The sequence below is a fragment of the Calonectris borealis genome, chromosome 2 (assembly GCF_964195595.1).
Source record: "Calonectris borealis chromosome 2, bCalBor7.hap1.2, whole genome shotgun sequence".
Lineage (NCBI taxonomy): Eukaryota > Metazoa > Chordata > Aves > Procellariiformes > Procellariidae > Calonectris > Calonectris borealis.
This window is the reverse complement of record NC_134313.1, coordinates 114,921-135,659: the sequence shown is the minus strand read 5'-3', so window position 1 is coordinate 135,659 and position 20,739 is coordinate 114,921. Positions and strand designations below refer to the sequence as shown.

The 20,739-nt window shown below is 43.9% G+C and overlaps 2 protein-coding genes across 5 annotated transcripts in view; one reads left to right on the top strand and one right to left on the bottom strand.

The window, feature by feature from the left end:
- Positions 1-4,584: 4,584 nt before the first annotated feature.
- The window catches only part of MAPK15 (mitogen-activated protein kinase 15), a 39,339-nt gene continuing 23,184 nt past the window's right edge, over positions 4,585-20,739 (bottom strand). For 3 of the 4 annotated variants that reach the window (XM_075140955.1, XM_075140958.1, XM_075140957.1), the window contains one exon: positions 16,184-17,917. In XM_075140955.1, the coding sequence (XP_074997056.1) occupies positions 17,711-17,917 (207 nt within the window). In that variant the 3' untranslated portion in view covers positions 16,184-17,710. Of the gene's footprint in view, positions 16,105-16,183; positions 17,918-20,739 lie in introns of those variants that run through there. The other variant, XM_075140956.1, reaches the window with a different exon arrangement.
- On the top strand, positions 6,106-13,040 carry FAM83H (family with sequence similarity 83 member H). Its single transcript, XM_075140944.1, has 4 exons — positions 6,106-6,552; positions 7,596-7,760; positions 8,115-8,239; positions 10,394-13,040. The coding sequence occupies exons 1-4, from the start codon at positions 6,106-6,108 to the stop codon at positions 13,038-13,040; spliced, it is 3,384 nt and encodes a 1,127-aa protein (XP_074997045.1).

Genomic DNA, 20,739 nt, shown 5'->3' with positions numbered 1-20,739 from the left:
GAGGCCGCACCAATGCTGAATACAGCGGGATAATCTCCTCTCTTGACCAGCTGGTTATGCTGTGTTTGATGCACCCCAGGATGCGCTTTGCCCTCTCGGTGCCAGGGCACACTGCTGGCTCCTGTTGAGCCTGCTGCCAGCCAGCACCCCCAGATCCCTTTCTGCAGGGCTGCTCTCCAGCCACTCCTCTCCCAGTTTATACTTGTGTCCAGAGTTACTCTGTCCCAGGTGGAGATCCTGGCATTTGCTCTTGTTAAATTTCATGCCGTTAATGATTGCCCAATGTTCCAGTCTATCTAGATCCCTCTGCAAGGCCTCATGTCCCTTGAGAGTCTTAACAGAACCTCCCAGTTTGGTATCATAAGCAAACGTGCCAATGGTGCATTCAACTTCTGCATCCAGATTGTTGATAAAAATATTGAACAGAACGGGCCCTAGAATTGAGCCCTGAAGAACACCACTGGTGACTGGTCACCAACCAGGTGTAGCCCCATTCACTACCACCCTTTGAGCCCTGCCATCCAGCCAGTTCTTCACCCAGCGCACTGTGTACCTGCTTATCCCACAGTTGGACAACTTGTCCAGAAGGATGCTGTGAGGGACAGTATCAAAAGCCTTACTAAAATCCACAAAAACTACATCCACTGCCTTCCCTTCATCCACTAAGTGAGTGACCTTATCATAGAACATATCAAATTAAAGTATTAGTTAAGTATTGAAAGGCCTCCCCGAGCCTTCTCTTCTCCAGGCTGGACAACCCCAACTCCCTCAGCCTTTATTCATAGCAGAGGTGTTCCAGCCCTAAGACCATTTTTGTGTCCCTCCTCTAGACCTGCTCTAACTGATCCATGTCTGTCTTGTACTGGGGACCCCACAGCTGGATGCAGTGCTCCAGGTGGGGGTCTCACAACAGTGGAGTAGAGAGGGAGAATCACCTCCCTCGACCTGCTGGCCACGCTTCTTTCGATGCAGCCCAGGATACGCTTGGCTTTCTGGGCTGCAAGCGCCCGTTGCCAGCTCACGTCCAGCTCTTCATCCACCAGTATCCCCAAGTCCTTCTCAGCAGGGCTGCTCTCCATCCATTCCTCCCCCAGCCTGTACCAATACTGGGGATTGCCCCGACCCAGGTGCAGGACCTTGCACTTGGCCTTGTTGAACCTCATGAGGTTCACATTGGCCCACTCCTCAAGCCTGTCAAGGCCCCTCTGGATGGCATCCCTTCCCTCGAGCAAATCAACTGCATCGCTCATCTTGGTGTGATCTGCAAACTTGCTGCTGGTGCACTCAATCCCACTCTCCTTGTCGTTGATGAAGATACTAAATTCTGCAGCATGAAGAAAACACACAAAACACATCACATCACCTTACCCATTATTTAAAATTTTTTCTAGCTGTAAAAATGTTAATAGCTATTATAGCTATTATAGCTAATAGTTATTATACAGCACTAACTAGAAAGTACTCTAGATGAGTAGCATTAAGGAAAACTGCCATATGGAATAAATCTGAACATTGTAGCACACCTCTGCTTCCATAAACAAACCCCTGCCGATATAGTGTCCTTTTGGACTAGGAAATCAGCTGCCTGTGTGTTTGAATTAACAGATACAGAGATCTTGATTTGCTCAAGCTTTTTCTCCTTATATGCAGAAACTTCAACCTCTTCAAAGCTTACTTGGATCCAGAGGCTATGGTAATCTTTCCTTACAGATGTAGATACCACCAGTCATTCTTGAAACTGTTTTTATTCCCCAGACTCTAAATCTCTATCAGTAGACCATCAGCTTCCCATCTTGCACAAACATAAGGTGCAGACACTTGTTCCACTTCTGACATCTGTGATAGCAGATGCATCACAAGTGCAAACAGGACCCTATCTTTTTGAATGCATTCCAGATAATTCCCAAGAACTGTAAAGTGCTTTCACTCTCTGGAATCTTATTCAGTAAGTTAGTTTTCTCTTAAGAGTTGCAGAATAGTTAAGATATTTTTTAAATTAAAGTCCTGCTTAGTTATCATGTAAGCCGTTTGAAACCAGAATTGATCTAATTCTGTCAAGGGTTCTATGAAGAGAGATACTCCAGTGCGTACGCGGTGAGCGCAGAGTGTGTAGGTAGTTGGAGCTGCTGCTCTTGCTTACCTGTACTATCCGTGACAAGTGTCCTGAGCGCATTCGCCTCACTGCATACACACAGGCGTTCAGTGTGGCACTGGTGCTGTTCTGCTGGCACTGCCGGGGGACACTGAACTTCTGTAACTCACTGCACGGTTCACCTGCGCGTGCACAGCGGGCTGCCCGCTCAGAGCTACGACTGCTGCTGCGGACAAGTTGTCACAGTCCAGACAGAAGTACGAAATCTTCAGATTCTTCTTGAGCTTCATTTCTAAAATAAAAATGAGGATCTATTCAGGGGAATCGAAGTACACGACAGCTATACTTTACAAGTCAGCAAACTCTAGAATTTCCTCACACTTAGGCTCAGGGTAATCTAGGGTCTTGGGGGAAAAGGATACTTTTTTCACAGTTTTCCTGCCTTTCCTTGGGAACAGCATAATGGTCAAACACACGTCTTGTAGCTACTCTTAAATTTATTGTGCCCACTTGTTAGGGACTTGTCCTTATACCATGCCATGCAGGTCATGAGTTACTTAGGCTTTTATTTCACAGTTCTCAGATCTGTGTGCCTATTTTGGAAGAAATTAAAACCACCTAAAGGAAGTGAGGAGGCTTAATGACTAGAACCTTGCCTGGGCAAACACAGGAATGGCACACTCAGCAGGCTGCAGGTTCTTTCCAAGCGGGATTTGACGGTGCTTTCTCAGCATTAACTTCTAAGACGGAGCTGGCTGCAGTAAGACACAGCATCTCCCTCCCTACTTCTCTCCTTGTGAGCCAAGGAGGGTGACGGTGCAGATCTTCCAGCCTTATTAGTCAGCCAGAGGCCTGTTCACGCTCAGTGTTCGGTGCACGAATCCAGTTCAGGTGTTCCCGCGGCCCTCGGGACCTGTTTTTGCAGGTAAAGGCGGCGTCTGGAGCCCGGCTGCCCCGCCCCGGCCGCTCCTGGGGCTCTCCGGGCGGCTGCGTGCGCCCGGCCCTGCTTCCCTGTGGTCAGCGCTGATCTCTGGGCGGATTCTTCGGGGCCTGGAGACTCCCCAGCACGGCCGTAGGTGGGAGATGCCTGGGCTGAGCAGCGTGCAGCTGGCGGCCGGGAGGAGTCCCAGGCTGGGCGCTGACAAACCTGCTCCCGCCTGCCCGCGGCCGGGCCGCGCCCTCGCCGCGCCCGCAGGGAGCCCGGGGGAGCGGCACCCGCTGCCTTCCGCAGCTGGGGCTGAGACTGCGCCGTGCAGGCACCGCGGAACGACAGCGCAGCACGGACCGGGGGAGGCGACGCCCCCCTGAGAGGCTGTTTTTGTTCTGGCAGCAGAGGGTGCAGGTGTCTCTGCGTGTTACAGAAGCACAGGCACCCATCCGAGCACCCCTCACAGGCCAGTGACCCTCCTGGGACCATCCCGCTTCACCGCGGTCATGCCAGGAGCCCCTCCAGCTCCGAATTTGTTTTCTCCCTATGGCCAGTGGCTTAGCGAAAACTATGAAGATCATTTTGCTTTTGCATCAAATTTATTTCTTCACTGGTACTATTTTTCCTGCTTATTCATGAATATAGTGGCTACCACAAATCCTTAGGGAACTAAAGTGACTCCTCTTGCTGTAAAAACTACCCCATTTAGCCTTCCCCCTATGTTTCCTGACCTACCTTTCCAGCCACAACTTGTGGGGCGGCGGAAGAGTGTTCTGACAAAGCACTGCATGCCTGTCCTGTTTGTACGTACTTTAACCATCCTAAAACATCCTGTGGGAAGGAGTTGTGCAGAGTAAGTACAATTGAGAAAAAGTGTTTCCTGGTGTTCAATGTGAACCCACTACCTGCTGGTTTAATTTTATGCCCTTTTAGTTCTTGTACTGGAGGAGAAAATGGACAGCTGTCCCTGGTCATATTTTGTAGATGTCTTTTCTAGACTAAAGAGTCATAGTTCAGACTTATAATAGCGTTTTTCAAGATGTGAGGAATGAGACTTTCATATTCACAACACATTCAGGTTGTGAGTTCCCTCTGAATCTGTGTAGTGATGTTATTTTCTCTATTCCTTACCTAATAATGCTTAGCATTAGCTGACACTTTTCCTTTAAAGGTCCATCTTCTCCTTCTTGATTTGTAACAGTATTGAAATAATTACATTAATAAAATATAAAATCAGGGTTGTTTCTCCACTTTATATTTATCAGCATTATATTCACTCATTTTGACCGTCCAGTCAGTATCATAAGATTCTTCTGCTGCTTCTTCGTTTTTTGTTTTTGTAGTTGGCTCTCATCATTACCGTCCTGAGCAAACTCGCATTATGAGCAGTTTGCTGTCTGCATGACCATTCATCCCCTTTATGGGTTATATCTGAATATGGTGAATACGTTGGTCTTATATCCAAGAATGAATGGAACTCTGGGAGCATTTCCTTAAAATGAAAGGCTAAAGACACTACTAAAATAGTTAAGAGCAGTACGTAGGTGACTTGAGCACACCAAAATGGAGGTATATAGTGGACTGCTTTTTATTTTAAGAGAAAAAAGATAGAATGAGAATTAGAGTGGGAAGATAAATCTACACAATTCAGACTACAAATAAGGCTACATGTGTGGACTATAAAGACGATTATCTATTGGAATACTTCGCACAGGGACCTGTTAGATTCAGTTGCTATCTTTGTATTAAGACCATATTTTTTCCTGTTGTATCATGCAGCTCTACTAGGAGTTATAGTTTGAAGCAGGAGTAACTTGTGGGAGTTTGAGGCAGGAATAACATAGCACTGATCTGTGCTATGCAGGTAGTCAGATAAGAAAGTCCATTCAGGCTTTATCTTGAAACTATTCTAGCTTTATACTTAAAACTATTAACGAGAGTGATAGTATGGGCCTGAAGTCTTTTTTTCTTCCTCCCACATCCATGGCAATCCCTTCCATTTTGGGAGCAGAAGTGTTGGATGGCAATGACAACAGCAGCCACTTTCGCCCTCTTATACACACACTTTCTATTAATGTAACTTTGCATGAGTAGTCAAGCACAGCCACGCTCTTTTTTTGATTATGAGGAAGCCTCTGTTGGCACGTCACTGCTGGGGCCCCAGGAAAAGTATGTCCGAGCATTGACATTAATTGAGGGTCAGAAGCCAAAGTGCTTTGGAGTTCTTTGCAGATCGGTAGGATATTATTTATTGAGTTGTGTATGTGGCACGACAAGCTTTTCTTCCAAAAATTGGTTAAAATCAAATTTGTCTTTAGTCTCAAATAATAGGTTCCCTACAGACAATTGTCAAATATTGAATATGAGCCCCTTCAGCTCAGATATTTCCCAACAGCAAGAGATTAAAGAAGCAATCATGTTCCTTGTTTTTTATTTCTTCATGGATCTCATGAAGACTTGTCTGACTTCTGACCATGTTACAATAGCAGGATACCCTTATACTTGCCTGCATTCCACTCATATCCTGCTTCTATTCATATGCTGAGGTGATTATAACACTCAATTTATAAGGATTCAGAGGGTGCATTTGTATACATGCATATGCTTTTTGGTTTAGTGCCATATTACACACAGTAAATTATTTTTGTAGCATTTGGAAATGAGTTTTAACGGAGTCCGCGTAATAACCAGCATCATTGTTCTTTAGAGGGGGAAAAAAAAAGGTAGCTTTAAAACAAAAGACAAATTTAAGCTTAGCAATTGGCAGCCTAAAAAAAAAAGTTGGGCATTCTGTTAGATGCATCATCCTTGTTCATCACAGTGCTGCCCGATTTGATTTGTTTCTTATTTTGCCCAAAAACATTTAACTGCGTTAAAGTAATGCTTGAGTGATTACGGCCTTTGCCTGATTTGAAGCTCCCCATCCATTTGGAATGAACTTCCTCCAACATTACTGTGTGTGCTTTGAATCTCTTCCCTTTTGATTTTGCCATCATGAACCCCCAACTCTCACCATTTATGAGGATGGATGTGTCACGGGAGTGAAACTGCTCTCATTGTTGGTTATTCTTTTCTTACAGCTCTCATGGCTCGTCGATCTCAAAGCTCCTCGCAGGGGGACAATCCCCTTGACCCTAACTACCTTCCCCCCCATTACAAGGAGTATTACCGCTTAGCTCTGGATGTGCTTACTGAAGAGGGCAAAGAAAGTTACCAACGCTTCCTGGCAGAGGAAGCAGCCCCCGATTTTCTTTGCAACTCAGAGGTGGATCACATCATACAGAATCTCCAGAAACCCCAGTACGCCAACCAGGAAGGTAGCACAGACACCGCAGGTGACAATGACATGGATGGATCCTCTGGGACTTACTGGCCCATGAACTCAGACCTCGCTGTTCCTGAGCTTGACCTGGGCTGGCCAATGGTCTTTGGGTTCAGGGGCACAGAGGTGACAACCCTCGTGCAACCACCACCCCCGGACAATCCCAGCATTAAGGAGGAGGCTCGCAGAATGATTCGAGCAGCTCAACAGGTGAGACAGTGAAGAGCCCAACTAGAGCAGAGATAAAATTATATGCGTGCAAAAGGTGAATAAGAATGCATCAGGTGCTCTGCTAATTGCCTTAACTTTGCTCCCTTAACTGACAGAGGAGAAGGATGATTCTAAAACTACTGCTTACTGCATCAAAGCTAGCCTCTGCTCTCTGGTCTCATGGCAAAGTGTGTAAGGCCATGCTAAAATATACCAAGAGTTCACAGAATCACAGAATAGTTGAGGTTGAAAGGGACCTCTGGAAACGGTCTAGTCCAGCCGCCCTGCTCAAAGCAGGGTTGATTAGAGGGGGTTACTTAGGACGTGTCCTTGAGTATCTCCAAGGATGGAGACTCCACAACCTTTCTGGGCAATCTGTTCCAGTGTTCAATATCACCCTTACCGTAAAAGAGGTTTTTCTTGTGTTTAACTGGAATTTCCTATATTTCAACTTGTGTCTTGTGTCTTGTCCTTTCACTGGGTACCACTGAGAAGAGTTTGGCTCCATCTTCCTTACACCCTTCCATCAGGTATTTATACTCACTGATCAAATAAGAGTTGGGAAGGACAGGGAGATAGAGCTTTGAAGCTACTTCCCATATTATCAGCATACAGATGCAGCTACATAGTGGCAGACTGAACATTGGCCAGGAAGTTATCTAAAAATGGCACGGGTGTGTTGGTGGGGGTGAGCAGGTAGTGGCCAAGCCGCTTGATACAACCTTCCTGTGTGGTTACGTGACCAAAAAAATGCCTGTTATCATTGGATTAACGAGTAAGGGAATGTTCAGTGGCAGTGATGTTTTTCCCTCACCTCTCACCCTCACATACAGAATAGGCACCTTGGATAGCAATTCTGTTTCCAGTTCTGGGGCCCACAATGTTTAAAGGAACCTTTAAATGGAAAGGTTCCTCTGTAAAAAAGAAGTTGAAATGGAGGCGGTGCAGCAGCGCAGCGCTGGAGTGTGAGGTGCTGGGGAACGGATCAGTCAGGGCGTAAGCAGGCACAGATGGCTGATGTCTTTCTTGCCTTCTTTTCCTAGGTGGTAGCCATAGTGATGGACATTTTCACTGATGTGGATCTGCTGTTTGAGGTGTTGGATGCTGCTGCTCGCAGAGTGCCTGTGTACATCTTGCTGGATGAAATGAACTCTCAACTTTTCCTCGATACAGCTGCTAAATGCAGAGTCAATCTTAACTATGTGGAGGTGAGCAAACCAAAGATCTGACCTGCCCCTAATTCGCATCCTGAGGGGGTTATGTCCTGGGACACAGAGGGCTGTTATGACAGTAAAAACCTGAGAAAGGGGAAAATGGGCCAGAGCCTAGTGAAAGATGAGTATGAAGAAAGCTAGGAGAGCTAGCACAACAATACAGGGCTGAAGCATGAGGACACACTAAGAAACGGGTTTATCTATCCATTGCGTATGCAGACAGAATCGCTAGTGCGGAGGAATAAAAATGGTGGCAGGATGGAAGTTAAAAGAGCAAGGGGAAGAAGGAGGGGCTGGGGGAGGGAAGTAACAGCTTCCAATTGAGTCAGTGCCTTGTCTGGTTTGCAGTTCCTAAGAGTGAGGACAGTTTCTGGCCCAACCTACTACTGCCGCACAGGGATGTCCTTCAAAGGCCACGTGAAAGAGAAATTCCTCTTGGTGGACTGCATGGTGGTGCTGAGTGGCAACTACAGGTGAGAAGCAACATTACATGTCCCCATTTCAGTGAGAAAGAGACTGGTTAATTGGTAAAGCAGTGCTTTGGCACTTCCAAATAAACATCCGTGACAAAAGTTTTTCTCACTGAAGGATACCGAGCAGCAATTTTCAGGAAAAATACACCATTTTGCAACTGAGGTAGATACAGCAATTAAACAAGCCCTCAGGCCCAGGCACCCGAAGCCAAGCTTCCTTCACATCAAGTGTAAACAATCTGTAAAAAAGATGCAGTAATTATAAGGTGGGTTAAGCCTCGCAGGCAGCTAAGCCCCATACGGGCGTTCGCTCACTACTCCCAGCAGGATGTGGGAGAGAATCGGAAGGGCAAACGTGAGAAGACTCGTGGGTTGAGATGAAGAGAGTTTAATAGCTAAAGCAAACCTGCACATGCAAGCAAAGCAAAATAAGAAATCCATTCCCTACTTCCCATCGGCAGGCAGGTATCTAGCCGTTTCTAGGAAAGCAGAGCTTGACTTGGGAAGGCAAACGCCGTAACACTGAGCGTCTTCCTCCTTCCTGCACAGAATCACAGAATGATTCGTAAAACGTAAAGGCCTACTCCTTGGTTTCCAACTGTTCTGCTTTGGAAGGGAGTTGTTGGATTAGGGTTGTTCGGTGGTGCCCAGTGGCAGGACCAGAGGCAATGGGCACAGGCTGAAACCCAGGAGATTCCATTTGAACATAAAGAAACACTTTTTTACTGTGAGGTTAACTGAACACTGGAATAGGTTGCCCGGGGACCGTGTGGAGTCTCTCTCCTTAGAGATATTAAAAAACCATCTGGACACGGTCCTGCGCAACTGGCTCTAGGTGGCCTTGCTTGAGCAGGGGGTTTGGACCAGATGACCACCAGAGGTCCCTTTCAACCTCAACCATTCTGTGATTCTGTGAAAACTGGACTCAGTACCCCAGTACTCCAGATACAGTGTCACAAGTGCTGACTGGGGGGGAATAGTTGCTTCCATTGACCTGTTGGCTGCAGTTTTACTACTGCATCCCTGTATGTGTTGAGCCACCATTGTTGCAAAGGTGCTGCTGTCTTTTTTCATCTTGTTGCCTGCCAGAACCCCCAAGTCATTTTCAGCCAAGCTGCTTTCTAGATAGTCATCCTCAGCCTGTACTGGTGGATGGGGTTGTTCCATCCCAGGTGCAAGATTCTGCACTTGCCTTTGCTGAATTTCGTGAGGTTCCTGTCAGCACATTTCCCCAGCCTGTTGAGGTCCCCCTGACTGGCACATCAACTGTGCCATCCCCCCATTGCGGTGTCATCTGCAAGCTTGCTGAGGGTGCAACTGCCCTGTTGTCCAGGTCATTAATGACAGTGTTAAAGACTATTTCCCCGAGCCCTGACCCCCGAGGAGCACCACTTACAACTGTCCACCAGTCAGACCTCACATCACTGACGACCACCCTGTAAGCCTGACAGTGCAAGCAATTTCCTGTTTACTGTGTGGCACACTCATTCAGTTTGCGGCATTCCAATTTGGCTACAAAGATACTTATGTAAGGGCCATGTGGAAACCCTTGCTAAAGTGAAAAACCCTCATCTTCTGCTGTCCCCTCGTCCATGCAGCCAGCCTTCTCCTTGTAGAAGGTAATCGGATTGCGTCAAGCATGGTTTGCCCGTGGTAAATCCCTCCTGTCTGATCCCAGTTTTCTTTCTGTTATTCCTATGCCTGGAAATGGCTTCCAGGAAGATTTGCTCCACGATTTTCCCTCAGACTGAGGTAAGGCTGACTTGCTGTAGTTCCCTAGTTGATCCTTTTGCTCTTTTTAAAGATGAGCACAACATTTTAGTTATAAAAACCAATTACAACCCAAAGTAATTCCAAAATAACTTCATATAAGGGTTATCATCAGCTCGCTCTCTCGCTGTTGTTACTACTGACTGGCTTTTTTAGAACAGAAGTCAGTCATTTATTGCCTTGTAAAATCCTCTGCAAAGATGGGATGCCAAATCAATTCATAACTATGAGGCTTGGGAACAATAGTGTCTAATGAATGGCTGCCTGAGCAATAAATAGTATCAGGAGAATTTTCTTCAGGCAAGCAAAATGGTTTAATGTAAAGTGGTACAATGGAGTGACTTGATGCTAATACACTATCATTACTTCTATTTCTCTTTGTAGTTTTATGTGGTCTTTTGAGAAGATTCACAGAAGCATTGCACACATCTTCCAGGGGGAGCTGGTGGCCAGCTTCGACGAAGAATTCCGAATTTTGTTTGCACAGTCAGAACCTCTTGTTCCTCCAGCCAATGTCTTGGCAAAGGCAGAGAACACATTTGCCATGGCTCCCTTTGGCAATAACATGCCTTTCTTTCCCAAAAAAGCACCCCTGATGTTCCAGAGGGATGACAATCTTTTTCCCTCCTTTATGGACAGAGTTGATCCAGACAGGTACTTCCTGTCAAATTTCAGGCGGGATGACATGCTGCGCCATACTGTGGAGGGGTCGGCCATGCGAATGTATAAAAAGGTGGAAATGGAGAATTCTCAGATGGATCCTGTCAGGGGTTTTCTCCGTTCCAAGCAGTTGGAGTTGGATGCTTTTAAGAGACACAGTTTTGCAGAAGGAACATTTGAAAATTTTGCTTCTTCTAAACAGTATGCCAGGCAGATGTTTATGAACAATATGGATGAATTTAAAATCCAGTCTAGTCATTTTCAGAAGGATCAGTTCTACCAGTACCAGTTTGAACATCCCCATCTTTCTGGCAGGCCTCAGGGACTCTTTGAGAGAATCCGAGGTGGTAGGCCAGGATTCAATGAACTGGAAGACTATGGAGAGGGACCCAGATATCCTGAACTTGAATCCAATTTTCCACAGGAGGGTTTCCCCTTAAGGCTGGATTATGTACCTTCAAATTCTTCCAGGGAAGTGAGACATGGCTCTGATCAGCTGAATCCTGCAGGCAATGGCCCGATGGGAATGATGTTAAGAAGGCAGAATATAGGACAGAAATTTATTTGCCAGACTTCTCCCACACAGAAACAAAGCCTGGAACAACGCCTATTCTTACAAGACAAAGATGAGGACCTCGATGACGACAAGAACACACAGGAAAATAGAACAGGTTTACGTAACTGGAGGATTTCTTCATACCTTAGCGCGTACCAGTCCGAACCAGAAGAAGGTCTTCCAATGCCTATGGAATCAGAGGCATATAATGATGTTCTTGGGGATACCCTCACAAAGCACCCCACTGACTTCATCCCAGCATTCAAATCCCCTATGTCTTTTAATAGCAAATCACTGGGAATTGAAAGTGCCAAAGAATTTGCAGATCCTGATAGAGTAGGTGACGAAACCCCTATAACGAAACAAGATGCCTTTAGGTCCAGAATAAATCCTTTGATCCAGAGGAGCTCAAGACTCAGGTCCTCTTTGATTTTCAGTGCTGCCAAGTTAGATCAGCCTAACACCACAATAGAAAAGGTTCAGATGATCCAGAAAGAACAAATGTCCAGTGAATTGACAAAAGACAATGAAACTATAAAGACAGCCACCTCATCTAAAGTGGCAGAACTTTTAGAGAAGTACAAAGCTGTGGGCAAAGACACAGAACGCGCTACAGTCACTCACACAAAAGCTGTTTCCAGTTATCTGCAGGAAGAATCACAGAACACAGAGAAGAAATGTACCAAATCCGTGCAATATAAGATTCTGGAGAGTAGGATACTAGACTCCAAAGACTCCTGCAGTACTTACAAAGTACATGGAGAGGCTGACAGACCATTTGGAATGGCCTCATCAACCCCCCAGCTTGTTGACACATTGAGTAAAGATCCCCTAGCACATATTAGCACTAAGGTGGACAAATTATCATCTCGGTTTTACCCCACAGAGAATAAACCTGCTCTTCCAGAGAAGGAGAGTCTTATATTTGTAGGAGATACTCAGAAATTGACTCTTCCAGAGAAGAAGGAAAGAGTGACATTCAAAGACGACACTCAAAAATTAGTCAATACAGAACTGAAGAAACCACAGATTAGGACAAGTACCACATCAGTTCTTGAAAACTTATCGAGAAGTCAAGGATCTGACAGCTCTCTCAATAAATCTGAGGAAGACTGTTCAAAACAAGAACAAAATCCAATGGAATTTTTAAGAAAAGGGTCACTACGGCTGAAGCAGCTTTTGAACCCAAAAGGCGAAAAGAAATTGGAGGAGGAATCCACTTCTGAGAGTGGAAAATCTGACAAGCAGGCTGTGGTTCTCAAACGATCTTCCATAGGGGACTGTCAGGAAATGATGGAGGAAGAAAAAACCCATAAATTTGCAACACCACTTCCTCCCAAAAGCAGCCAGCCAACACAGGGGAGATTTCCTTCATCCACAGCTAACATCCTGTACAGCAGCAACCTCCGTGATGATACCAAGGTGATTTTGGAACAAATCTCTGCAAACAGTCAGAAGAACAGAGCTGAACTGGCCAAGCAACTACCATCCACTAGTAATCCTGATCTTTCTAAGTCAACTGCAAGTTTGGAAAGGAAAGGTGAGAAGGAGAAGAGCTGTAACATCCACAGGTCAGAGAGTTTTGGGAGCCAGAAACGAAATCTTCAGCGGCAACCATCAGAGGATAGAGATACCCTTCTGAAAAAAATGGAGAATATGCGGAAGGAGAAGCGAGTCTACAGTAGATTTGAGGTCTTCTGCAAAAAGGATGAGCATACGAGTCAAAGTGAAGAGGAATATGACACAGATGCCAAAGACAAGAAGATGGGAAAATTCATGCCCAAAATCCTGGGGACCTTCAAGACCAAAAAATGATCACAGAAATACTATTTAATTCCATATAATCACTGACTGTCAAAGGGGAGTGAGGAAGTAACTTGTTTATGATGGCTGTAAGCACCATAGGCAATACTCTTCGTGGTTAGTGAGTGGAAATGTGTTCAGCGTTAGACTCCTACGGCACAATTTGCCCAATAAAGTAATGTGGTATCAGGCAACCTTATCACAGTATGTTTCAAATAAAATTGTTAAATTGCCAAGATGCCTAAAACAAAGAAATAAAGTAAGAGTCTCTTTATGTTATGCTCAGGGAATATTTTCAGCAGACAAAGCAATTCCACTTTCAGAAGGAAAGAATAAAAAATAGAAAATTCAATACTTGAGTTCAGTCCAGGAAAGAAAAATACACACAGACACACACACACACGCGCGCGCATGAACTGGAAAAAGTGTTTAAAAACCAATTGTTTCTCAGGTACAGTTATCTCTTCTTTGTATCTAATAACGAATCAAATATGGGAGGCACCTTTTTGAAGGTTTACGGGGGAAAAAAATATTGTAAACAACTTTTTGCCCTTATGTATAGTTATGGTCTTGTCTAGCAGTACGTGTTCAGCTTTCATATTTACCATTTTCTAAGCCTATTGGTTCTGGTTTGTTATTAATTCGTCTCCTTATGTATAATGGAAGTACTGCTTTAGGGGGTGAGCTGAAAGAAGCAGCTGAAAGGCCATAAAAAAGGAAACCGACGTGCTATTGATGGAGAAGGACCTGGTTTTAGAACTCCTTTTCAGCTGAGTGGGGAGTTTACTTAAGCATCTAAAACGCTGTCTTGGCCAAGTAGTAACTTCCTTGACAATGTAACTCCAATTCATTAAGTGATTGTGGGGAGGAGGGGACGTTCATTTGTTAGCACATCTTTCCACGTGAAGACAAGGAAAGCAGGGGCTCATAACGATGGAAGGAATAAGGCTGCTGGAATTTTCAAGCTCGGAATGTTTTCTCTCATGTAACTTTCTTGTAGTAGTTTGGTACCAAGCTTAACCATGCAGCTTTAAAACAGTCCAGATTAGCCTGTAGGTTCATGCTGTTGTGTTACAGTGTCTTGCAGGTCAGAAGGTAGAGACAGAGGCTATCAAGGTTGTACATAATGTTTAGTTACTTAGCTGTTCGGTTTTTTCCTCAGCTTGGACTCTCTCTGCTTGGCATCCAGCAGGATTGCCATATTCGGATTTTTTTTTTTCCTGATCTTTGTGCCATAGTCTAAAGAGATGACAGGGAAGAATGCTCTCACATGGAACTAGGCTACCGAATTTCCCATGCCCATTAGCGTGGGTTCATGATTACCAACTTGTGACGCTAGCTGCAAGCTCAGCAAACCAGTTCAGGTACGTGGCTGACAGATGGAGGCAAGAGGCTGCACTAGTTCCTGAAGGTAACTTTAGTAGGGCCTTTAAAACTTTAGCTTTTTTTTAGGATGCCAGCTCCCATGGTAGCAGGCTTTATATAATTTACATATCTGTAACAATTAATGATTATTCTACTGTTCCTTGAAAACCCTGGGAAATGAATGTGCAGAAAGATAGATTGTCTGATCTAAAAAAAAAATTAAGCTGATTTCCAGATTAATACAGATGGTGGTAAAAATCTGCAAGAATCAAGAGGAATTATCATTTTAACATGAGCAGGTAAACCTAGAAATAAAATTAAGAGAAGAAAAAAGGAAAAAAAAGAGGGAAGAAGCGGCCAAAACTGGAAAAAAAGCTAAAATGGATTTCTTATGCTTATTCCATATTGTATAAATGTATACCATTTCAGATACAACCCGTAATCTGTTACGTACAAATTCATAAATGAATGCTGTATGTATACTTATTTTGTCTGCTCTTAGTAATGAATCAGATCCAGTTATTGGTGGGTCCCAAAATGAACTGTAGCGATCAATACAGTTGTTCTCTGCCAGATGATACAGACAGAGGTTATTTTACTCTAGAGGAAGATAAGCTATATAGATATATATCCTATTACACATATGCTAGCTCTATGTTGTGTAATTCTTACTCACATTATTCCATACCTCCCCAGCCTTTCCCAAACCTACCTGCTCTAGCATCATTCTGTTACAGACAAGTTAGAAATATCTCTATAGTCACAGATTACATTCACATTTTAGAATTTTGCTGTATTTGTTTAGATTTTTAGAATTCTATCTTGCTCAGCATGGTGCGTTCAGTGTAAAAGTATGTTCCTGACCAGAACTAGAATGACACATCTCTTTTAGTGATACGTTGATTACTAGATGTTGTAGGTGTATACAAATAGTGCAGAATAACTAATTCACTTGGTAATAACAAAAGCCATTTTAAGAACAAAAAGCTAGCATTACAGCCCATCACCTCTCAGTCTGAGACTAGGTTCACAGAGGATCTTAGATGTTGCGTTGTATGGTCAAATTGCTAGGTGCTAGGCTTTCAGTGGAAGTCGCAACCCTGAATTAAGCAGCAGGCTCCCTTTCCCGTGCATGAGAACTGGCATCCTAGACTCACAAGAGTCAACCCGCTGCACAGAGCACGGCCTACACAACATGTCCACCCTGTCATCGCTGTTTCCTGTATCTACCTGTGCCTGAGACAGACAGGAAATGCCTATTTTATGACTACACCAGAAAAAACCAGGACTTCCCCGTGAGCTGCGTTCCCAGCTCCCTAGCATTACCAGACAAGTGTCTGTACAAGACCACACCTGGTACCAGAAATGAATGTACTTTTTTTTTTTACTTAACCAGCCTTTGGTGTTTAGGTACTAAAAGATAAAATGGATATTCTGTCAATGGCAGTGGTACTCACATGTTGGAATTTAGTGCCTGAATCCCCTCTGTAACTGTAGTCCCAACGTTCGGGAATAACAATCATTTATCACAGGTGAAGTAAAATTTCAGGGACAGAGACTTCTTATAAGAACTTCAAGTTAATGAGGAGAATGTACCAAAGATCAGCATTAAAACAGGAATATAGTCTTAAAGTTTACTATAGTCCCACTGTTGCCTGATAACAACTTCAGCCTGATATTTCAGCAGTATTATCTCTTGGAACATTGCTTTCTGAAAGCAAAAAAGAAATTACCATATTATTCATTGAACAAGACACCCCTGTATTTTTCCCTTTCACACACAGCAAACATTGACGGAACGACAAAGATTTACTGTAGTGCAATATAAAGTAATTATTATTACAATATTTACAATATTAAAATATTACAATGTTACATGGTAGGTAAGCTATTAAATAGTGTAGCAGAATCCACCTATATTTAAAATTATTTTCTACTTTATTTTAATGAAAATAAGCTAGTATTGGTTATGTTCATTTAACCCAGAAGAGTCATAGAAAATAGTAGAAAACAAAATGAAGGGCTTTAAGATTATCTGTGAAGAGTTTAGTCGTCTTGGTCTTCAGAGAACAGTTAGTTACCTGTTCTGCTCAAAAAAAATCCGCATTTAGACAGTGCACCTGAAACTGCTAAGAATCATAGAATGGGTTGGAAGGGACCTTCAGAGATCATCTAGTCCAACCCACCTGCCTTGGGCAAGGGCATTTTTCACTAGATGAGGTTGCTCAAAGCCCCGTCCACCCTGACCTTGAACACTTCCAAGGATGGGGCACCTACAACTTCTCTGGGCAGCCTGGTCCAGTGCATCACCACCCCCATTGTAAAAAATTCTTCCTTGTGTCCAATCTAAACCTACCCTCTTTCAGTTTAAAACCATTGCCCTTTGTTCTGTCACTACAGGCCTTGGTAAGACGTATCTCTCTGTCCTTCTTGTAAGCTCCCTTTAAGTACTGAAAGGCTGCAATAAGGTCTACCCAGAGCCTTCTCTGCTCCAGGCTAAACAACCCCAACTCCCTCAGCCTTTCTTTAGAAGAGCGGTGTTCCAGCCCTTGGAACATTTTCTTGGCCCTCCTCTGGACCTGCCCTAACAGGTCCATGTCTTTCTTGCACTGGGGACCCCACAGCTGGACGCAGTACTCCAGGGGAGGTCTCACGAGAGCTGAGTAGAGGGGGAGAATCACCTCCCTCGAAATGCTGGCCATGCTTCTTTTGATGCAGCCCAGGATACGCTTGGCTTTCTGGGCTGCAGGCGCACATTGTCGGCTCATGTCCAGCTTTTCATCCACCAGCACCCCCAAGTCCTTCTCGGTGGGGCTGCTCTCAATCCCTTCATCCCCCAGCCTGTATTGATAGCGGGGGTTGCCCCGACCCAGGTGCAGGACCTTGCACTTGGCCTTGTTGAACCTCATGAGGTTCACATGGGACCTGAATATGTCTGAGTACGTCTAAAGGGCCTGAGTAGTATGAATATGTCTAAATACATTCAAGTATCAGAATATTGCAGTTTTCTGTAATTTTTTGCAACAATTCAAACAAGGAATATGAACTGACAGTATTCATTGTTCTCAAGGTATGGGAGCAAATAGTGCTGTGCCCTTGTCTGGTAAGACTGGAAGGCAAAGGGATTAGATTCTCTTTCCTGTTGGTTTGTACAGAGAAAAACAGTACATTGTTCCATGCAATGAATAAAGCATTTCCCTTCAGCTGGGGTAACTGTCAAACGCCTGTTATATTTTGCTCTCACTCGCTGTTACTGGCTCGTTTAGGGGACTGATGAGATGAGCTGTACCTGACCTGATTAGTAGAACATTCCATATTCACTGCTTATGTTGCTGGGAGGACTTTGATATTGGAAGACACTGCAGTGCAGATTTACATATGGTTCCATAGGCCTGGGAGTAACTGCCCATTGACGCTTTTGGATCACCAGCAGCTCCCATATTTGCAGTAATCTGGAACATCTTTTTACTGGACTTCGGAAGGGGACGAACGTCTTTGCTGTGAAACTGAGTATTTCTTGGATTCTGTGCGAGAAAGAAAAGCCAAGATAGTTAGTAATCTGTAATCAGCTTTTTAAAAGACAAATACAGAACACAGATTTTGCTTCAGCTGAGGAGTAGGACAGATCATGAATGTTACCTGAGTAATAAACAAAACAGACTGTTTAGTAAGATCAAGAATAGGATGGTCAGAATGATGTGAGGGAGAAGGGCTTAAGAATGGGTGTATCAAGAATGAGCTAGTGGCACTGGAGCAAGATACACAAACTAATCCTGCAATGGAGCAAAAGTCCAAAGGCCTCTTTGGCTAGTATCTTGTTTTCAACAGTAGTGAATGCTTTAAATATATGTACAGAAGACAGATCATCATCATCATTCCCCAGTATATCCTTCTGGCTTCTGCCAGTCAAATGGCTTGGTGACTTTCTGTGTTGGAAGCCGCATATGGATACTGTGTTTATCAGCCCCTGTGAGGAAAAGTTAGTAATACATTAATACATTACAATACATAATACGTTACAATACATTTGAATCTGCAGTTCAAGAGGAGAGCTATTTCACTGCAGCTTATGCTTTGTGAACCTCTATAGTTAACTGAAAGGCAAGAGTTTCCACTCACTATTGGGGCACTGGCTGCTGTCACCCCAGCCATTACAGGAGTCTTTCCTGGTCAAATGGTTGAGAACAAGAGTTTAATGAGCCTGACAGGTTACTGAAAATGAACGCAGACTGAATCCAGAGCAAACTGGAATGTCAGAACTTTTCAGCTCCTGCTGAGGCTGAATGAGAAAGACGCAAAAGTCAACATTCTCTTAACATAAGATCAGCCGCGATGCTGATGACCTTCTACCACAATATCCTGTCTCTGACACTAGTCAGTATTAGCCTCTCGGGGAACAAATATAAAGCACAGGGCATGTGTAGGGTGATCTTCTCCCTGTTATGCCCTTCCAGTAACAGAAAGTTGGTCACAATCACCTAAAGATTCTTCAAAATGCATTGTTCGTATGTACATCTGCAAATGCAGCAATCTGCACAATCTCATATTGTGGAATAAATGGTTCCACACTTGCTCCACACTCGTGCAATAAATGGTTCCTCTCACTCTCAAAACATTTTGAATGGGATTCCAAAGCAGAGGGACTGAAAGATGGGTTGCAAGTGTGCATGTGGACATAGCTTGGAAGTCCCTGGCAATCACGTTTCCTTTTAGCAGTTATTCATATGTATTTTCATATCAATCACAACCATAAGAAAAGATCCAGTAGGAACAGGCTTGACTCTTAACAGTGTCTGTAGCTTGTTTCTGGCTTGAAATGGTTCGAATCATTCAGAGCTGTGTTCAGAGAAATAAATTGCTTTACAGTAAATGTGATATTGCATGCTGACACAAAGCAGGTGATCCCACCCAACTCATCATTGATAGTGGTGTCTGTCAGAACTTCACACAACTGTGCTCAGCATACATTTTGAATGGTTTGGAGCTCCAGCACATAGACACTCAAGCATTCTTTTGTGGAGATGTGAGAAAGTCCAGTGACAAACAAGTCAATCTTTAGTGTCACAAAAAAGGTAATCTGTGGTGCCTCCTTCCATATTCTTCCTCTGCCATAAGCTTCCTCTGATCACCTTGTGTTGGCTAGACTCTCCTTGAGCTAGTCAGCAGACAACTAGCTCAGGAAAAAGAAAAAGCAGGGGCAAGGAGGTCATTTAAGAACACAATGAGGATAAGAACTTTTACAAGGAAGCGTGGCCAAGAACAGGGAAGAGGGAGGAGCAGAGAGGACAGGACAGGACTGGAACCTTCACTGTTCAGCAATAGCAATCCATTAGGTTGATTCCAGTGTGCATTCTCCAGCTAAGTTTGGAATACCCAACAGTCTCAATTCTGTTAAAAAAGAATTTGCTACCTACACACTTTGGACAGGACAAGCCATCATTGAAGATAATGTAAAAGCAACTGATATGTGATTCTCAAAGTCAAAGGGAGTTTGTGCTGCTGCTGATAATCTGAACAATGTGATAATCTGAAATGGTGTTCAAATCCTCACTTGTCTGAAGTGATAAAATTGAAAGTAGGATGGAGTCCAAAATTAGCCTGTCCTCTAGAAAAAGGGCAGTGGAAAAAAAGTCATGTATCTCAGCACATCTCAAAAGACATTGCATTAAAAGCTCAAGATTTGAAAAAAAAAGCAGAGGCAGAGAATCTGCAGAGATATTTCTACTTTTCTTTTTGATTACAGTTAGCTGACATATATGATCCATTACAATTAATCTTTGTGAAAAAAATACTGCTAATGAGGCAGAGACGTAGATTTACAAAAGGGCTGTGTTACTTCATGTTCTCTGAAGTACCTAATTCCCATACTTAAATTCAACAGTCATTCACATGCATAAACCTATAGGCACCAAAATACTCTTGCTGCTCAAGTCAGAGGTGATAGGGTTTTTTGAAACACTGGGGTTAGACTTAAAACTCCAGGAGAAAGTTAGTGTTTATAAACCCAGACTAGCTGAAGAGCAGCATTACATATGCCAGAGACGTAGGCTTTAAGCCACATCTGTGTCCTTGGCATTTCCTGGTGATTACTATAGATGGTCTTCCTCTCAACACTGCCTCATGCACAGAACTTAGCACAGGGTCATAAACCTCATTAGTAGACAAAACACCTGAAATGTAGGTATTGCAAAACTGAAGACTGCAATATGCAAGCTCCTATATGAAAGTACCCCGTATAAGAGGCAATTTATGTCTAGTTATTTCCCCTACTAGCAGAAACTCTTCAGTTAGCACACTCGTCAGCTCTCTAGTAAGGGAACATACTCTATACAAGCCCAACCGCCTT

What these genes read in the sequence shown, in the direction of transcription:
- FAM83H (XM_075140944.1), top strand. Translation starts at nt 6,106, where the DNA reads ATGGCTCGTCGATCTCAAAGCTCCTCGCAGGGGGACAATCCCCTTGAC. An exon ending in TCAATCTTAACTATGTGGAG is followed by an intron (nt 7,761 to 8,114) that starts GTGAGCAAACCA and finishes TCTGGTTTGCAG; the next exon opens with TTCCTAAGAGTGAGGACAGT. An exon ending in GTGCTGAGTGGCAACTACAG is followed by an intron (nt 8,240 to 10,393) that starts GTGAGAAGCAAC and finishes TTCTCTTTGTAG; the next exon opens with TTTTATGTGGTCTTTTGAGA.